The sequence below is a fragment of the Leptidea sinapis genome, chromosome 2 (assembly GCF_905404315.1).
Source record: "Leptidea sinapis chromosome 2, ilLepSina1.1, whole genome shotgun sequence".
NCBI lineage: Eukaryota > Metazoa > Arthropoda > Insecta > Lepidoptera > Pieridae > Leptidea > Leptidea sinapis.
Window position 1 is genome coordinate 10914090 of NC_066266.1, and position 19936 is coordinate 10934025.

A 19936-nucleotide genomic window follows, 5' to 3' on the forward strand; every position below is an offset into this window, starting at 1 on the left:
ATTTATGAACGATGTGTGACTCGAATCCGTGACTTCTCGGGTTCCGTCCGAGCTCTCTTTCCAACTGAGCTAACCGTTCGAGTGACGTATCGTTATAAAATCTTGTATGCTTTGTTCAAGTTCTCAGGTTGTGGCTTCATCTACAGGATCTACTTTACAGTTGATCACCTGCTCAACCCTAATAATTGCATATTAAGAAATTGAATTGAGATGTCGCTCTATGAAATCTAAATAAATTGTTATTACTCTCAGGTTGTGACTGCATCTACAGGATCTACCCTCTCGTTCATAAATATTGGTTACAAATTTGATTCGTCCAGTCAATTTTGTTTTTATTTTTAATATCCCTATAATTTATATTATACATGCTGATTAAAATTAAAAAAAAAATCAAATTCAATTTACTAGTCAGATCATCTCTCGGGATGACCAAGATTAGGTAAATTGAGATTTTCGTGAATATCATTATCTAATCAGTTTTACATTGAGGCCATAATGTTGATATAAAAGATAAGAAATCTAATATATAAAATTCTTGTGTCGCTATGTTTGTTACCAAACTCCTCCGAAACGGCTGAACCGATGTGTATCAAATTTTGTGTGCACATCGAGTAGGTCTGGGAATCGGCTAACATCTCATTTTCGTATCCAATTTTTGTAAATGCATTTTTTTTTGTAATTCATTTACTCGTATATGGCAATACAACGTTTGCTGGGTTAGCTAGTATGTATCAAAAGGTTAGGGTTGGAAAACTACCCGTAAAGGCGGTAGGGGGTTAAATGGGGCCTTATAACGAGTCCATTCACAATATTTAAGAACCGTAGTAACGCTGTATGACATACACAAAAAAATAAAAAAAATATTATTTTCGCTGATGTGTGATTCTACTTTAAAGAGTAAACTTTGCAGAATGTACGTGCATTTCTACCTAATTCGCGGAACGAAATATTTTTTTAATATCTGACCTAACCTAACGAAACAATCTAAACGAACACTTACTTTTACATAATACAGAAATGTCTCTAAAGTGTGCTCCGCCTTGCTCAATACCTTGCGCACTATCGTCGGTGTTATTCATGCGAAAACCGATCCAACACGCTGTTCCATCTCGGCAACCGTTGGCCAATCGGAGAAATACACTCTGTCCTTCACATAACCGTTTTCCAACATCCAGTATTTGAGTATAATGAGATCCCTTGTATTGAGATAGCAAACATTTATGAATGAAAAATAGAAAAACTATTAAAGTAGACAATTATTAGGTAATATATACGATCTTTATATATATAATTCTTGTGTGCGTGTGTATGTCACTGAACTCCTCCTAGACGGCTGGACCGATTCTAATGAAACTTTCTGTGTGTATTCAGGTGGATTCGAGAATGGTTTAGATTCACAATTGAACTACCTCCTAAACGGCTGGACCGATTTTGATGACTTTTTTGTTTGTTTCAGTGAATTTGAGATTGGTTTAGATTCTCAATTCCGCCCATATAATATAATTCTCCTGCTCAAGTGTATGTAAGTGAACAGCCCCTAACGGCTGGACCGATTTTTCAAATTTAAAACATGTGTACAGGACAACGTCTGTTGGGTCCACTAGTTTTAATATAAAATTTGTGCTGCAGAAGGGGGCTATTCGTGCTATTTATAACCTAGGTCCTAAAGAATCATTAATTATAATAATTAATGAGATTTAAAAAAAAAATTACATCTTGACTTTTGCTTCTCAATATATATATTCTAGATAATGCAATGTATGTTCATAGGCACATAAGAGAATTTGCTAGAAACTGTCATAACCATAATGTTAACACTAGGAACAGACATATTTATAATGCCTACTACTCGGCTAAGTCGAGTTAGTAAGTCTTTTGTGAGGCGATGTATAATAATAGGCTTTTACAACAAGATCCTAGAAAATGTTCAAAACAAAAGTATTACGATATTCAAAATAATTGGTAAAAAACGTTTGTGTGGTAAAGGTTACTATAACGTAAATGACCACAGATTGGGAGTGGAGCGACCGCCCTCAGGCTATTAAATAATAAGTTAAAATTATACGATATTACTTTGTAAACTTATTACGGGTTTTTTTATGAAATAAAAAAACCCGCTGTGTTTGTTGCGCCCGTTCTTCTCAGGTCTGTTAGTCAGGTTCTTTTTGGTATATTTTGACTTTTAGTGATGTCACATCCTATTTGAATAAAAATATTTGAATTTGAATTTAAAAGTTGACTCTAAGCTCAATTTTTTTCGACTTTTTCACAGCTGTCATATACTTGTCAATTATCTATGATAACTTCAACCTAGTGATGTTATATTTTAGCCCCGCGAAGACACCCCTACGAGGCCGGCGGGTAGTCCAGCACTGCCTGTCAGCTCCGTCACAGTAATTCCAGCCGCAAAGAAGACCAAAAAGAAAGGAAAGACGAAGAAGATGAGAACCAACAGCAAAGTGGACTGCGCCGCTGTTGAGGGGGACGTCGACGAGTATGTATAGCTACTATCATATTACGACGAACCCTATAGCCCAGTAGTTAGTGACCCTACCAAGTCCCAGGCTCAAAGGTGTCGTAAGAGGTCAGTAGGGGTATTTACTAGTGGGAGGCTCCTTTGCACAGGACGCCAGATAATAGGTACCACAACGGCGCCTTTTTGTTCCGTGAAGGATTTATGTGTAAACATTATTGTGTTTCGGTCTGAAGGGTACCACCGTAGCTAGTGAAATATCTGGACAAATGAGACTTAACATCTTACGTCTCAAGGTGACCAGCGCAATTGTTGTGCCACTCAAGAATCCTGACAGGACGTGTCAATTACCATCAGCCGAACGTCCTGCCCGCCTCATCTCTTTTTGTCATAAAAAAGGCGGGAATAGCTTTTGATATTCCTCTAGTGTGGAAAGAAATGAGATCACATTAAAACACCCTTATGTTAAATTATCGTTAACTATTCAACCTTCTATATTACTCCGAAAAATCTCTCCGTATTCAGGCCAATAGTTCAACAATCGCTCGCAGAGTTATCTGATCTATTCCAAAGTGGTGGATATGAGTGATGCGCTATTTCTCATCGCATTCCGTTTACGTTGTGCGTCTTGTGTATGATTCACGGTATGACGTTTGCACTCGTCATACATGCGTCAACAGACACGTGCTGCGTATGCGCGTTTATTTTGGTGGTGCGCAATTGTATGCGGAACCGCATTAACCGAAATTAGACATGGATTAATGATCGATATGCCGGAAGCAAATACTTATAATATAATAGCGTATAGACGACCTGCGGGCATACCTTGAACTGTTATTGCAATTCAATTGAGGACCTAAACTGAACTGCTTTGCTATTTCATACCATGACGTCATTAGAGCTATCCGATTTAGGTTGACGTCATATCAAGTCGGAAATTGAATTGCAAACTGTTTTAGTCCGTTAATTCATTCGTATCATGAGATAATATTTCAACCTAAACTAGATAGCTTGTGTCAAAGTGAGCGATTCAAAAAAAGTTGCTACTTTCTTAGCGGAAAGAGAATCGTTTTGTTAATAACTTTTAAAAAATAACGAAAACATACATAAAACATACAGAAAAGGAAGATGGAATTGATGTTAGATGAGATGAGAATACTTTATTAGACTTTTTTGTAAAACAAAATATCGAAAATGGAAATACTAAATACTAGATGAGAGTAGCCCCTGGCTAATAACTCGTTTAAATCAATTTATTTTTACAAAAACATTATAATATATTTTAATTTTAGCAATTTTATAATATATTTGTAGTAATTTACGAAACGCAACGCACATGGGTCGAGAAGGATAGACAGACTTATGCAACGATATGTCTCAAAGTGACGAGTGCAATTGCGGTACCGGTCATAGATTTGGGTTCAATCAAGAATCACAAACGGCACTGCGTTATAATGGGCAGGCCGTATCATTTACCGTCATGAACGTCTTGCTCATCGCGTGCGTCAAAGGGCGGCAACCCTTGCAAGTGATCACTTAACTTGAGGTGACCCGTACGCTCGTTTGTTCCACACTTCTATAAAAAAAAATCGAGTATCCTTTAAAACAACGGGTGTAGTAGAAAATAATTTAAAAAAAATCTTCAAGAACGTCAAGTTAAGAAATCACCGTTCGCGTAACGCTTACGGGTTCATTCTGTTATATATGTACATATGTATGTTTTAACGCAGACATGACCTTACCGTCAGCACTTTAAGACGAAGGCGTCACCTATTTAATATGTCAAAGCAGTCAGTCTCCTTCCGAATCCTGAGCCACTCATACATTTCAATTGTATCATTATTTCTAGTTCATAAATACACTTCTTTTTTTAAATATTTATTTTAATATTCCGCGGAAACGCCTCTAGTGAAAAGTTGTAGTGATATACCAAAATAAGGTGAAAAAGTGAAAATAATATCTGTGTTGGTTGGTTTTAATAAGTGCTATACAAAAAATAGTATTAATCCTGAGTACTATACAAATTTTGGTGACCGCCTGAATCCGATGGTTGCGAACTGCTAGCAAGCTTCGACCTTTCTGTATCAGAAAGAAATAACTATCTACGTGGTTCTCTCCATCATCTTTGAATCTTTTTCTTTTCGTAAACGCCGAGTCCTCTGCTACCGAACGATTTACAATAAATTGTGCCAATTGTAACTCGATTTGAATTCGCCGTGAATATCGCAGTGGTCTTGTAATAAATATATAATAAACAAATGAAAGTGCAAGTTTAGAGGTCCGACACTACTTTATTCAAAGTTTATTGCATAAATATTATACTAAAGAGCGATATTGTCATCTACATTGTAATATAATTGTATCATTTTATGTTCCGAGACCAGTTTGTCGGGAAGCTTATCGCATCGAATTTATAAACAATCTGAATGGCCGTCTATCACACCGTAGTACATTTTAAATTTTATAAGTGAATATTTTATTTAATTAAACATGTAAGTTAATAAATCTCAAACTAAACATGAAAAAAATGAGTTACAAATTAGCATATTATTCAAATTCATTAGTCCTTTTGATGGGACACGGGATAAATTAAATTATTTTAATTTAAAATCTCTATTCCATCGTTTTGTACAAATTGTGTCATAATAAATATAAGATAGTTTTTAAGATCGGCCAATTAATAAAAAGATAATGTTTTGCTATGAAATAAAAGAAGCGGCATAAAAGTTTATTTTTTTAATAAGCCAACTCCTTGTTAATAAATTTTGATTGTTTCAACTTTCAACTCAATCTTTTCACATAATCCATTTTACCTATTAACTCCAATCTTGTAAAACTAGTCACTTGTCAAACTACACTTGTAACTCCAAGTGTGATAATAGTTATTTATGCAACTGTTGTGTAATAAGGGGTATTAAAACACGAATGTGGGTGATAATAGTATTACATGAGTGTTTCATACCTAATTATCAACAGTCGCATACAAGACTTTATCTACACCCACAATATGAATCCTCCATAAAAGATTCTGAAAGAGTTAGCTTACTGCTAACATTAAAAAAACCAGTCCTAGTAACCATTACATCATCCAAACGAGTGTTGTAATGAAATTCAGTACAACATTACATCATCCGTTTTCATTACAACATTCGTTTGGATGATGTAATGGTTATAAGAACATTGGGTGTTTTAATATTAGCAATAAGCTAACTGTTTTAGAATCTGTAATAGAGGATGTAAAGCATGGGTGTACATAAATAGACTCAAGTCGCTGACATTGAACACAAGATTATAAATGATGTTTGCTGCTTTTACAGTCCTTTAGGGAGCGCGGTAAAATTCACATTGAAGATTACTAAGAAAATAGGGATGTATTTTCTTTTCATAAATTTCAGACCGAAAAGCAGATCAGTGTCTCCGGACAGTCTGTCACACGACACGTGGCACATGGACACTGATATGCCAGACGTGGTGAAGATCGAGAGACCTCGTCCCGCCGCGTCGCCAACTCACACCTCCGTCACAAAGCTGACGAGTAAGCTCAACGGCACAGCTGTCACGCCGAAGATTGCGCCGTCGAAAGGTTTGTATTGAACACGAAAATAATCATTATCAGTCGGACTCCAACATTTTATTTATTTATTTAATCCACCAATGATAACAGTAATTTTAAAGTTAATGATAAATGCAGTATCTTTTCAAATAATTTATATATGGTATCATCAAGTGAAGTATACATTAAAAAAAACGAACTTACTACCGAAAAATTATCACAATGAAATAGTTCTAGGCTTTAGATAAATTATACATCTAGATAGTCTGTTGCTGATAGACATGCGACAAAAACAGGCCAGGAATATAAGTTTAGTGTGCGTCTCACACTCACGATTTGTATGACACTTTGTGTTAGTGTGCGTGAATTGCTCAAAATAGAGGTTTATTCTAAACTCAAATTTTTTGACGTCTCCACAGCTGTCATAGTCTATCTAGACGTATAAATCCTGTGAGTTTTTGCCGAGAACAGTTATTCGAAAAGGTCTGGTACGAGGAGGTATTTTTTTGCGGGAATATTTAGAGGAAACATTAAACTCAATCTGAACATAATGGGGTTCCATACCATCGAACAAAATTTAACAGTACTTTTGGGATCTTATACATTGGCAAAAATTAAAAACACATGGATAGAGCTACATAATCTTAATCAGAAATAAATAAATTCAAAAATAAAAATATATAATTCACCAAAATAAATCAATTTTCTATTTTATCATTTCGGAACACCTGTGAGTAATCAAGTAGCCGCGAGCTAGCGTAGGCAATGACGCCCACTTCTTCCAACACGCGCCGTAGCCGTCAGAACTCGTAGGTAAGTAGCGCTCACGTAAGGGTGATTAATTTTCTTTTTCTAAATATTTAATTTGTTTGTTTTAAAATTTTATATTTTAATTTTAAATTTATTTTTTTTCTGTTTACGGTCATGTAGCTCTTGTCCCGTGTGTTTATTTAATATCGCCTTGCAGCGCCACGCTGTATTAATTGTAATATAATCTCGTTTATTATTTGTTATATCAGCAGCACCATAAGGAAAAATGAAATGAAAAATGTTTATTTTGAAAGGTAAAAAAAAAAAACAAAGAAGACAAACAAAATCTGAAAGAATACTACCTATATGTTACAAAAATGGTCCCAACTCAGCATGTTTGCTGGTGTGAAAACCAACGCTGGTCTTCCGTTGGGCCATTTGGTGACGTCGCGCTAAATAGAATTTTAAATAAAACAAAAGTTATTTTAGCTAGTAAATTAACAAGTTATTTATTAAGTAAGAGCCGCACCACGCCACGGCGCGGGCGCCTCCCATGACCATCACCGCCTGTACCACTTGGATTCACTGCGCCCACGTGTTCAGTGAACACAATGCGGGATTTTTTTTTCCCATTTGTCCAGTGTGATCCCCAACTTCATAACCAGTACTGACACAGCGTGTAACACATTCTGCCCTCGGGTCCAGCGGGTCCTGGTCTCAGTCATTTATTCTTGTCTCAGTAGAGGCGCGGTCTGTCGAAGCTCAAGCACCCCTACTTTCTTACCTCTCTTTTCGAGTACTCCCATTCTATGTTCGAGGCCGCTCATTCTCTCGCCGCTGTGGACTCTTGAAACTCCTTACGGAATTCGCGTAGCCTAGCGTAATACCTTTAAATCTTTCTGGATGTTTTAGCCCTATCCGCTAGCCTATGGGCTATCATATAATTTAATAATAACTATTCAAATGTGACTGGACCTACGTACAGAGATAATCTTCGGCTTTATAATGTTAGATATATACACACCTATTAAATACTATATTGTATATTTTTTTTAAAATCAAAATTTTACAGAACAGCTCCGACAGTAATGTTGCATAGAAACATGTTGTACAAATTGTAAAATAAATAATAATATAGTAAGTAAAATAACTAATGAGGGCACATAATAAATAGCCTAAATGACACAATTTGATACAAAATAAGCCATTACGGCACATTAGAATGCCAAGATCAACTTATAAACTATCACAGGGATTAATAACGTCTCAGTTATGTCAATGTTTAGAGTTTATAACGACGACATGACGTGCTCGTAAAGTTGAGCAGGCGTCACGCGATTTGGCATTCAACATTAAAATGTGATTCAGCGGGGATTGTCACTATTTATACTGTGTATCAAACACGCGGTGCCAGCGGTAAATGATTGCCGATTGGTATATGTGTCGGCCATTTAGGTTGCGGGTTAATCCCGGTGTGGAGCATTATATCATGTTCACATATGTCTACGACTAGGTCACTGAGTTGTTAAACGAATATATCCCATGTATGGTCCGGTTCTAGTATAGAACCGGATACCTGTATATATATATATATCTGTATATATATAATTCATCGATGCGCTTTTGACGAGCGCGCTTGCCAAGTGGTATACCTGTTGGTCTATTGAAATTGCAGGTTAATCCCGGAGGGGAGCATTAAATTATGTTCACATTTGTCTACGACTAGGTCACTGAGTTGTTAAACGAATATATCCCCTATATGGTATAGGTATCCGGCTCTATAAATCATCGATGCGCTTTTGACGAGCCCGCATGCCGAGTGGTATACGTGTCGGTCTATTGAAATTGCAGGTTAATCCCGGAGGGGAGCATTATATTATGTTCACATTTGTCTACGAATGGGTCACTGAGTTGTTAAACGAATACATCCCATATATGGTATAGGTATTTGGCTCTATAAATCATTGATGCCCTTTTGTCGAACCCGCATGCCGAGTGGTATACGTGTCGGCCGATTGAAGTTGCGTGTTAATCCCCGAGGGGAATATTATTATGTTGACATGTCTACCACTGTTAAGAGTCCTGTAACTTTGCTGTTAACTGTCCAAAGCGCACCGTTGATTTATGGCATCATGCTTCATTTAATTCCATCTTAAACAAAATATTAAAGGAATCGTCTCTCATACAATTATTCAATCAGAAATATTTGAAAATTACTGTTGAATAAAAATAAGTACTACGTGTAGCCTTCCGGTGAACCTTTTGTTCTTAAATTAGAATTTTTTATGTGATTATTTTTGTTTGTAGCCTCAGAAATAATAATTTCTTAACTAACATATTTAAGATAGATATCTTGATATTTTAACAGTTTTGAATTTTAAAATAGACTAGCCTATTGAACACTCAATTTAAAAAAAAGTGTTTTATTTAAAAGTTAGACTTTTTTTTATGAAAATACGGGACGATAGCTGATGGTAACTGTTACGCCCTTCCCATTACAGTGCAGTGCCGCTCAGGATTCTTGAAAAACCCAAAAACCTGAGCGGCACTACAAATGCGCTCGTCACCTTGAGACATAAGATGTTAAGTCTCATTTGCCCAGTCTCATTTCACTAGCTACGATGCCTTTCAGACTGAAACAGTAATGTTTACACATTACTGCTTCACAGCAGAAATAGGCGCCCTTGTGGTACCCATAATCTAGCCGGCTTCCTGTGCAAAGGAGCCTCCCACTGGTAAACTAGACTTATTGAAACCTCTATTTGATACATTTGAATGCACAACTAGCCGTATTGTTATCGGGGCATGATGCGTGTGAAGAGATCGCTCACGACCCGAGTAACACCGCGCTATTTTTAGCCCGCTATTATCTTTCGCTATTTATAACCTGAAACAGTTAATAGTGCATGCTGTGGAATGTTTGGCGGGGTTTTCTCGTCGCTTATACAACGCTCATCCACAACTTGTAGTCAATTATGAGTATGTTACTTTTTACGTCATCGTTTAGTTATACAAAATACCCGGATGAAATTTGGAATAGAAATAAAAGCAATTGTGTGGTTTTATGAAACCACGATTGCAAGTAAGACTTTTTTTTCACATTATACAATATCAGCGTAATAATCTAATGAAAAAATTACAAATTAATGTATGTTATGATTTACTTACTGGATGTCGCAGTGTTGGTTCCTCCACAAGATGGACCGACGATCTGGTCAATATCACCGGAATATGTTGGATGAGGGCAGCGCAGGACCGATCATCGTGGAAATCTTTGATGATGATGATGCTTTACTTATTCATAAAATAAAAATATAGCTTAAAAAACTTTATTTATTATTAGGTGTGGAGTTTGAACCCTCGCTCCCTCTCGGGAAACAGAGCAATGTCTTGTGTGCTAACTTTATAACAGCGTACTAAAAGGTGGTCTCATGCAGTTGCCACATGGCAACGTGAGCAGACAGGAAATTAAATCTGGCGCCTAACTGTCTTATTAATAAACGCAATGAAAAGTTACTCCAAGTTCAAAATTACTTCTCCCTGTCATGCAATGCTCTAGGGATAAAAACAAGATAAAGAAAAATTAAATTTGGAATGACTTAACTTCGCGTTTATTAATAACACATTTACGGCGTTACAAATAAACTTAATACATTGATAATTCTGAAGTTTTCCGAATGACAAGCTGCCTTGCAAATAAAAGCGGGAAACGTTAAACGTCCCAACAAACCATTCGTAAGCAGAATGTCTATTTGTAAACATTTTACATATTCTTGGATGATGCTTAGTTATAACTTTATGCCAATTTTATTTGTAAGGCCGTTAGACTTTAGAGTTTTTTTTTTTATAAAAGAGGGTCGAGACGAGCAGGACGTTCAGCTGATGGTAATTGATATGCCCTATCCTGAGCGGCAGTTCACTGTCATTACAATTCTTCTTGATTCTTGAAATACCAAAAAATTTTGAGCGGCACAACAATTGCGTTCGTCACCTTGATACATAAGATGCCAAGTGTCATTTTATCAAGTGATCACAATTTAAAGCAGTATTTGAAATAAATGATTCAACTTCAACCTTACTCCGCGGCTGGCTGTAGGGCGACATGCGATATATGGACGAAAAAAATTGAGGCGATGTGTTAAAGTTTCACTTTAAAACCTTGATAGCGAATTTTAAAATGGCTGCCAAGCAAATAAAAAAATATTTCATCTTAGAACAGCATTTATAAAGTACCTACATGATGTTATTTTAGTGTATCTATGAGAGGTAGTTATTAAAATAATAAAATAAAATACTTTCGAATTTGAAATTGGATAAGATAACTATAACTATTTGTTAAATTTTGTACAACAATATTTTTTTTAACCAATTTATGCGAAATTTAAACTGAACTAAGATAATTTATACGTCTAGAATCTAGATAGACCTTTTAGCTGTTAGGCAACACACTACAACATTCCCGGTTTATTACGTTAGTGTGCATGCCAGCTACGTCGATATGTCAGTCACTTTGTTTTGCGTGCATTGCTGAAAACAGAGGCTAACAGTTCACCGCCAATTTTTCGACGTGATCACAGTTGTCCGTATACTGTAAAGTATGTAAAACAATGTTGTTTAAGGCCATGTACAGACTGACTTAATCCTCATTTCGAATGTCGTCTTTCAGAGAAAACGAACAAAGATCAATTGTTTATTGCTGCGCTGCACACAACCAATCCTTTCAAAACCCTGCCGTCACGGAAAGGTTACATATTAGTGTTTTAACACTAGTCGTAGTTTTTGTGACGTAATTATTTAGTTACATTATAGAGGATTCTTTTGTAGTAGACAGGTCTTGATAGTATTGGTTATTTTGTGTTGTAGACAGATAATAACATCTCCAATTGGAGATACAACAGGATAGAAAAAAAAACGACTTCAAAAACAGAAAAGTATCAAATAACTAAAAACTTAATTTAATACACCTTTGTCTTTAATATTAATAAAACGCTATTATTTATATGTGCTACCTATTGATAGGTTTTAAGTTGGTGCCAAGCCCTAAACAAAATAAAACTTAATATTATAAACACTTACTTTCTGTAATTATTATGATTCTCTGGCTACGTGTGTCTGTCCGCTTGTGTTGTTTTGTTCTAGACGAAGCTATCCCGCTCAAAGTCACGCGTGGCGAGTGTAGGTATTAAATTTAGCTTGGCACCGACTTCAAAGCTGTCAATATGTAGCACATACAAATAATAGTATTTTATTAATATTAAAGGTAAAGGTGTATTAAATTAAATTTTTAGTTATTTGATACTTTTCAGTTTTTTAAACGTAGTTTTTATTATTATTTACTTTTTAGTGTCAGTTAATAATTATAATATATTATCAACCTGAATGAAAACTCCTAAAATAGCCGTACACAAAAAACAACTATATAATCTAGGTAAACAAAAATGTTCATGAAATGAAAACTTCTGGGCCACCTATGTAAAATTTTTATGGGACCAAATGGCATCTATTTTAGTACTTTGTACATTCACATTTGTACATTTAGTACTTTGTAAATAGAAGATAGTACTTTGTACATTCTCCGCGCCTTTGGGTCTCGGTCGGTCGGCCAAATGTCTCGACACCAAATGGCAAAAAGATAAAAGACTTAATGAGACCAACATATACATCGTATCGTTATAATGGCCTATATAAACACACGGGTACAGCTATCTAACCTTAATCGAAAAATAATAATTGTAAAATATAAAGTATATAATCAAATTCAAATTTGCAAACAAAGAAATTATTTAATAATAATGAAATAATTTTTTATCACCCTTACACCTAAAACCACACGAAGTAGGTATCAGTGACTACGCAAGCGCGCGGCTACTAGATTTCTTACAGATTGCTCCAAAATGATATTATGCTAAATTGTTTAAGGGTGAATTATTAATTTTATTTTAAAGATTATGGTCAAGTAGTTTTGTTTGTTTATTTAATGTCCCAATTGTTGCGCCACTTTGTATATGCTTAAATAAATAAATTCTGACAAAGTTAAATCTATTTTCATTACACAGAATCATTGGTGCTATTACCTGAAACAGTGGGCAACTGCCTCCGAGCGTCTCTATTCCCCCGAGTGCCTCCATACCTGAAGTTCATCAGCCACGACGACAGCACACCGCTGAAAGTGCCCGCGCCGATACAGAAGCACCTCAAGTGGAAGCTCACCACAATCACGCCGATCGTCGTCAAGAAGACGCTGGTAAACTCCGGTTTTAAGCTGGTGAAGAGCGAGTGTGAAACGTCCGAGTGTCCTCAAGAAGGTATGTAATAATAATAAAAATAATAAATAATTCTTAGATCATTTATACGTAGATTGACTGTGACAGAATCTGGAATATCGCCAGAAAAGATGGCCACAACCTCGAACAACTGATGGTTACTGGGAAGGTAGACGGACGAGGCCTCAGAGGTCGCAGCCCTATAAGATGGTCTGACCAAATCCGTAATCTCTGGATACCGGACTTCATGACGCACTGCGCGTAGCCAAAGACAGACACAGATGGCGAACTATTGCCGAAAAGCTGAATCCTCAGAGAAATCACGACCTTCAGCAATGAGGAATACGACGTGACGAGGAGGAGACTGTGACAGCTGTGAAAACGTAGAAAAAAGTTGACTGTTAACATCTATTTTGAGCGATGTACGCACACTAACACAAACTATCATACAAATCGCGAGTGTAAGACGTAGCTTATCACGCAAACTGAAGTAATAAACCTGGCCTGTTTTCATAGGTTGTCTAGCAGCAAGAGGCTATATATAAACGTAGAAATCATCTAAGAAATAATTTATTTCTTTCAAAAAACTAATTATTATAATTGAATTAAACAAATAAATACTATGAACAATGCTGAGTACACTAAAATTACGGTTCCATGTGTGTTTAAAAAAAATACAATTTTCAGACACGAACTTTATATTTTGATTTTCATATTTGAACTCTGCACCCCGTGCGTTTTTATTGTACTCATCTCAAGCTAAGTCGGCAGATGCAACTCTCTTTGTGATTCCTCTGGTGTTTCAAGAGAATGTGGGCGGTGGTGATCCATAAAAAAATGCTGAGGTGGTATGGCGAACATTGAGAGAGAAGCGTAAAATTAAAGAAATAAGCAATTATATAGACATCAATCTTGGATCATTTATCCGTCTAGGAAGACTATAACAGACGTCGAAAAAAAAAGGTTTTAATACGTTTTTGCACATTCTTTACAGAAACAGTCGACTGGATAGGCATATGGGGTAAACACATGAAGTCGCTGATGTTCAGAGCCATCAAGGACGGACAGAAGATGAACCACTTCCCCGGCACCTTCCAAATCGGCAGAAAGGACCGACTGTGGCGGAACCTCCAGAAGCTGGCGAACAAATACGGGACGGACGAGTTCGGGATAATGCCGACCACGTACGTTCTGCCAAACGACATGAAGCTGCTTAAACACGACTGGGAGAAGTATGCTGCGAACAATGAGAAGTGGATCATTAAACCTGTAAGTTGAATAATATATTTTTTTATATGACAATAAGGGACGAGACTTGCAGGACGAGCTGATGGTAATGTATACGCCATACCCATTACAATGCAGTGCCGCTCAGGAGTCTTGAAAAACCAAAAAAATCAAAGCGGCACTTTAACTGCGCTCGTCACCTTGATATATAAGATGTTCAGTCTCATTTGCCCAGTCATTTCACTACCTATGGCGCCCTACAGACCGAAATACAGTAATGCTTACACATTTATGCTTCACGGTAGAAATAGGCGCCGTTGTGGTACCCATAATCTAGTCGGCATTCTGTCCAAAGGTAAAATCCTCCCACTGGTAAAGTCAGTTATGGCTGTGTAGTCAATGTAAGCCAATCTGTGTAACAATCGTAAAATAAAATAAATTATACATCTAAATCATAACTTGGTATACTAGCGTAACAGACAAAGACTCTCCCCATTACGGCGAGACTAAATTTAAAATGTTCATGTGTGCTAGTTTTACAGATGTGTTAGTGACTTAGTGAAGTGTGTAGTATTTTGCTTTTAATCAATCCCTATGACAAATATTGATAAACGGCGTAATATTCACGTATACAATATTTTATTTTATAACACATTATTTTTAAATTAATTGTAACCTTTAGAAAATAAAAAAGAGTGTTTACTGTGTATGTATAAAATGTAATACAAAATATTTTAGTGAATATGTTCTACGAAAATCAGCAACACGAAAGCAGTTTGGAAGAATCAGTATTTAACTGTGAAATGTTAGAAACATTTGGCTTGCTGTTGATAACAATATAATCTAACACAGAACACAACATCATTATATTTTTTAATTAACATCTGTTAAAACATATTACAATTACGATAAAAACACTAAAATTTGATCTTTTTTACACTAAATTGATGTACTGGCAGAGACTAATGGACACTAAATTGTTTCAAAACGGTTTCACGGTCCTTCTATTCCGTCTCTTTCTCACACCTTGGTTTTTATGTAAGGATAGTTATCTCCCTCTCACACAGGGTTTGTCTATTACGCTAGTATAGTAAGTTTATGGTCTAGATAGAGCCCCTTGCGACATAAGATGTTAAGTCTCATTTGCCCAGTACTTTCATTAGCTACGGCGCCCTTCAGACCGAAATACAATAATACTAACACATTACTGTTTCACGGCAGAAGGGCCCTTGTGGTACCCATAATCTAGCTGGAATCCTGTGAAAGGAGCCTGCCAGTTTAAAGAAGAGTGACAGTAGATGATATTTCTTAACAGCCTGCATCAGCCCGAGGTACCGGCATCAAGGTGGTCTCGCGCTGGGTTCAGATCCCCAAGAAGCGGCCCGTGGTGGTGCAGCGCTACGTCAGCAAACCTTACCTCATCAACGGTAGCAAGTTCGACCTGCGGCTGTACGTGTTGCTAACATCCATCCACCCGCTCCGAATATACCTATACAAAGACGGACTGGCCAGATTTGCGTCAGGTTGGTTTCCAAATGCTTCCATCCACAAAAAAGGAAATATTCATATTTATAAGATAGAGGACAAACGAGCGTACGAGTCTCACCAGGTGATAGTGATCATCGCCGCACACACCCTCTTGCATCACCAGAGGAATCACAAAACCGTAGCCTTATAAAAGTGTCGGATCGTCCTGGAAACACCGCACAAGGAAGCTCATTCTGCAGCTTTGTATAACGTGGAAGAAAATTCCGTGAAAATGGCACTGTGGAGGAACGCCAAATGGTGGGGATGATATCCTAATTTGTGACGTGTCCTGCGAAGGTGGAATTTGGCGGCAGAATCAGATTAAACACCTCTTCGGAATACTCTCGTTTACATCAATTTATAAATATGAAAAGATATTAATCTCAAAAAAGGTAACTCGAGTATTTAAAATGATTGTTATTTTGGCGCCCTTGATAATCTGGGACAATGACGTCATATTTCATTTCACAAAGATACGAGCGGAGAGGATTGATTTAATATTCAAATTTGTCGCTATTATTTTACTAAAAATTTGCTCTTACCCATTGTGTCACAATTCATTTATTCGAATTTCACAGAGATAAATGCAGTTTAAAAAAATATCTTTTGCTCAGAATAATATTACAATCAAAAATATTGAAAATATAATATACGCTTTTTCATTGAATGATAGTACTTATGAATGTATTGTAATTTTCAGTGAAATACAATGACGAGGTGGCTTCACTGAACGATAGATACATGCATTTAACAAATTACTCAATAAATAGATTGTCCAAGAACTATACACCGAATGAAGATTTCGCAGCTTGCGAGGGACACAAGTGGTACGTTTATTTATTAAATACTTTCGATTACTAATTTATGAAAAGAATTGAAAGATTTTAGAATGATACAATTTCCATTTTAGTGTATAAATATAAGATTACTCCTATAGCTTTGATTAATGTAATATATAAGAATATTACAAAGAGGAAAGATTTGAGTGTTTGTTTGCATTGAATAGGTTCCGAAAATATTGAACGGATTTGAAAAATTCTTTCACTGTTGGGAGGCTACACTATTCCCGGGTGACAGGCTTTATTATGCAGTCAATAAATTAGGGATACTTACTAAAACTCTAATAATGTAACCCAAGGTGTAAAAAAATATTCTTTACATCGCGCTGCGAAAATTATTGTTGATAGAATATAATAATGTACTTCGACTTATATTCGTTATATAATTTAACTCAAATGTCGCTAAAACGTGCTCAGTCCTGTGTGTACGCGGACGAATCGCGGGGAATCAGTTAGTTACCAATTAAAGTACTGAAATGGGAATTAAAATGCAATCTCTTTGTAAATTTTTGGTACAATAACCTGAAAGTCAGTTTCAAACAAATTAAATTTGTAACCAATGCTATTAACGATGCGACGGTTTTCTGTCTGTTTTTGCCAAGCGATGTAGTTCTGCTTTTGCTTTACCTTTAAGTATTATACTAACCACTCTTTGGCTCACGGATGTTTCCCAGACTAATGGGAAATGGGGCGGAAAATGCAATCTACACAGACTTTGCTAGTGCGTTCGACAAAGTTGGTCACAACATCCTCATCAAAAAACTATTCCACATTGGAATAACTGGTTCACTTCTCCGCTTGTTTCAGTCTAACCTAACAAAAATACTTCAGATTGTGTCAGTGAATGGTTACAATTACTTTGCTATGTCTGGCGTCTCAAGGCTCTCACCTCGGTCCTATATTATTTTTAATTGTTATCAACGATAATGCCTCTGAAAAAAATTACTCAAAATGTTTGTTACTTGCCCATGATTTGGAAATTTATAAGATATCGTCAGACGATATAATTCAATAGCAGGTCTGATCTGTGCAGAATTTAACAGTGGTGCACGAATAATAAGATGAAACTTAATAATCAAAAGTGCTATCATGTTAGGTTCTCAAAGAAAAGGAAACCAATTCCATCGTATTATGATCTCAGTAATACAACATTGCTTAGACTTAGTGAAATAAAAGAGCTCGGGATTATATTAGATGGAGAACTTCGCTTTACATCTCACGTTGATCATTTTGTGACTAAATCTGCACAATGCTTGGTTTTATTAAATGAAATTAAAAAGACTCTAATCTCTTATCCACATAAAATAATATCATCAATGCTTTAATCCCTTTTATAGTATACATTCGCAGCGCATTCACCAGACTCTTGGCCTTCTTAGCACGTGGAATTAGCCACAGACGCCTTTCTTTCTTTTAGATGAAATCCCTAAACACGCGTCGTAAAATGTTTGATATCTTATTTATATCCAAAATACTTAACAATTGTAACAAGAATACGGAGCTCCTCCATAAAATAACTCTGTAATAAATTCGAGTTATCAACGTAAATGTATTCATAATAAATTTAGCAGACCTCTTATAAAATCTTTAGGACTGGACTCCCCAATAATCAGAGCTGTTGAACAATATAACATGCTGTGTAGATAGATATATTCAATGACTCTCTTGGCTCACTTAAAAATGAAATACTAACATATATACATGTAGACCTGGTAATTTAAATTAATTTCATTAAAATAATTCACATTTACATTGTACTTAGTTATAAAACACTTACTTTAATATATTATTAGTTAATGCTGTGCAAATATCTTATATGTATATTAGAATTGTAAATAATGTTAAGTTTATATTTGTAAATGTATTCTGTTGAAGTGACAAATACATAAATATATCACGTAATTGATTTGCAGACTCTGATAACAGTAATATACTTTTTAAATATACTTCTTAGTGTGATTTTTTTCAGGACATTGCAAACCTTATTTCAATACCTTAAGACTGATAGAGGTGTGGACACAGATGCGTTGTGGGACTCCATCAGAGATCTGGTGATAAAGACCATCATATCTGGCGAGGCAAGCATCAGCTCGCTGACCAAAGCTAACATCACCTCTAGGTACAACTGTTACGAGTTGTTCGGGATAGACGTGCTGCTAGATGAGGATCTGAAGCCTTGGTTATTGGAGGTAAGTGTTGGAATATATTAATTTCTACTCCTCTACTTTTTTTTAAATGAAAATAAGGGACAAGACGAGCAGGACGTTCAGCTGATGGTAATTTATAGTCCCTGCCCATTACAATACAGTGCCGCTCAGGATTCTTGAAAAACGTGAAAATCCTGTGCAAAGGAGCCTCCCACTGGTAAATTTTATCTGTCTTTTATACAACCATGATCACTAATATAATAATAATAATAATATTGAAACACTTTTTACATAAATTATCTTGCCCCAGAGAGACGCGAGGCAATGATATGTTTAATACAATATACTTACTTAAACTTCACGTCATATTCGTCACATGTTTGTATCAACCGGGATTCGAACTCGGAACCTCTAACTCAGTAGGCAGGGTCACTAACCACTGGGCAAAAGGGGTCGTCGTAATATATAAGTATATACTTTATTGATTCTTTGAAAAAGTCTATACTCTATAGCCTAAAAAAACATTGTTTATCGTAATTTAATGTCGCCCAAACACAGTTTTTCAAGCCACAGACAAATCAGTCAATGTTAAGTATGTTAGGTTTTAGGTAATTTTAGGTATTAGGTAGTACATACATAATATTTCCATGTTTAAATCATCAGACTAGACATTTTAATTTGAACTTACTGTTTGGTATATTTTGTAATTTTCACATTTCCCACGTTGACTGCACACACTTGCTCGTAAATGAGCCTTATTACATCATTCTTAGGGCCATAAACCGGACTTTAACACACACATGCATAATATAATATACATAATAATGCTACACACTAGTGCATAATACAAAGAATTATCCCTACAAAGTTAGTACTTACCTAACTGCTAATTATATAAGAGTAAACAGAGTATTTTCAATTTTAGTGGTTAATACAGTTTTTTCTAACAACAAAGAGGTTTTATGCCTCTGAAAAAAACATGTCCCTCATTTAGACGAAAAAGCATTATTATCAAATTATTTATAAATCACAATAATTTGCATGCATTTTATCACTAAAATTATAATTTTGAAGTAGGCTGTATATGTAATCAATCACCTTACATTTGGCTTATGCAAAAAAAAAACTTGTGCGTCATTTCCCACAGTAAAACATTT

The 19936-nt window shown here is 35.8% G+C and overlaps 1 protein-coding gene across 4 annotated transcripts in view; it reads left to right on the forward strand.

The window, feature by feature from the left end:
- LOC126971651 (tubulin monoglutamylase TTLL4-like) overlaps positions 1-19936 on the forward strand; it is a 48769-nt gene that overhangs the window by 11314 nt on the left and 17519 nt on the right. For 3 of the 4 annotated variants that reach the window (XM_050818028.1, XM_050818046.1, XM_050818054.1), the window contains 8 exons: positions 2331-2494; positions 5869-6056; positions 11443-11520; positions 12833-13081; positions 14034-14308; positions 15582-15789; positions 16494-16620; positions 18602-18821. In XM_050818028.1, the coding sequence (XP_050673985.1) occupies positions 2331-2494; positions 5869-6056; positions 11443-11520; positions 12833-13081; positions 14034-14308; positions 15582-15789; positions 16494-16620; positions 18602-18821 (1509 nt within the window). The remainder of the gene's footprint in view (positions 1-2330; positions 2495-5868; positions 6057-11442; positions 11521-12832; positions 13082-14033; positions 14309-15581; positions 15790-16493; positions 16621-18601; positions 18822-19936) is intronic. The other variant, XM_050818037.1, reaches the window with a different exon arrangement.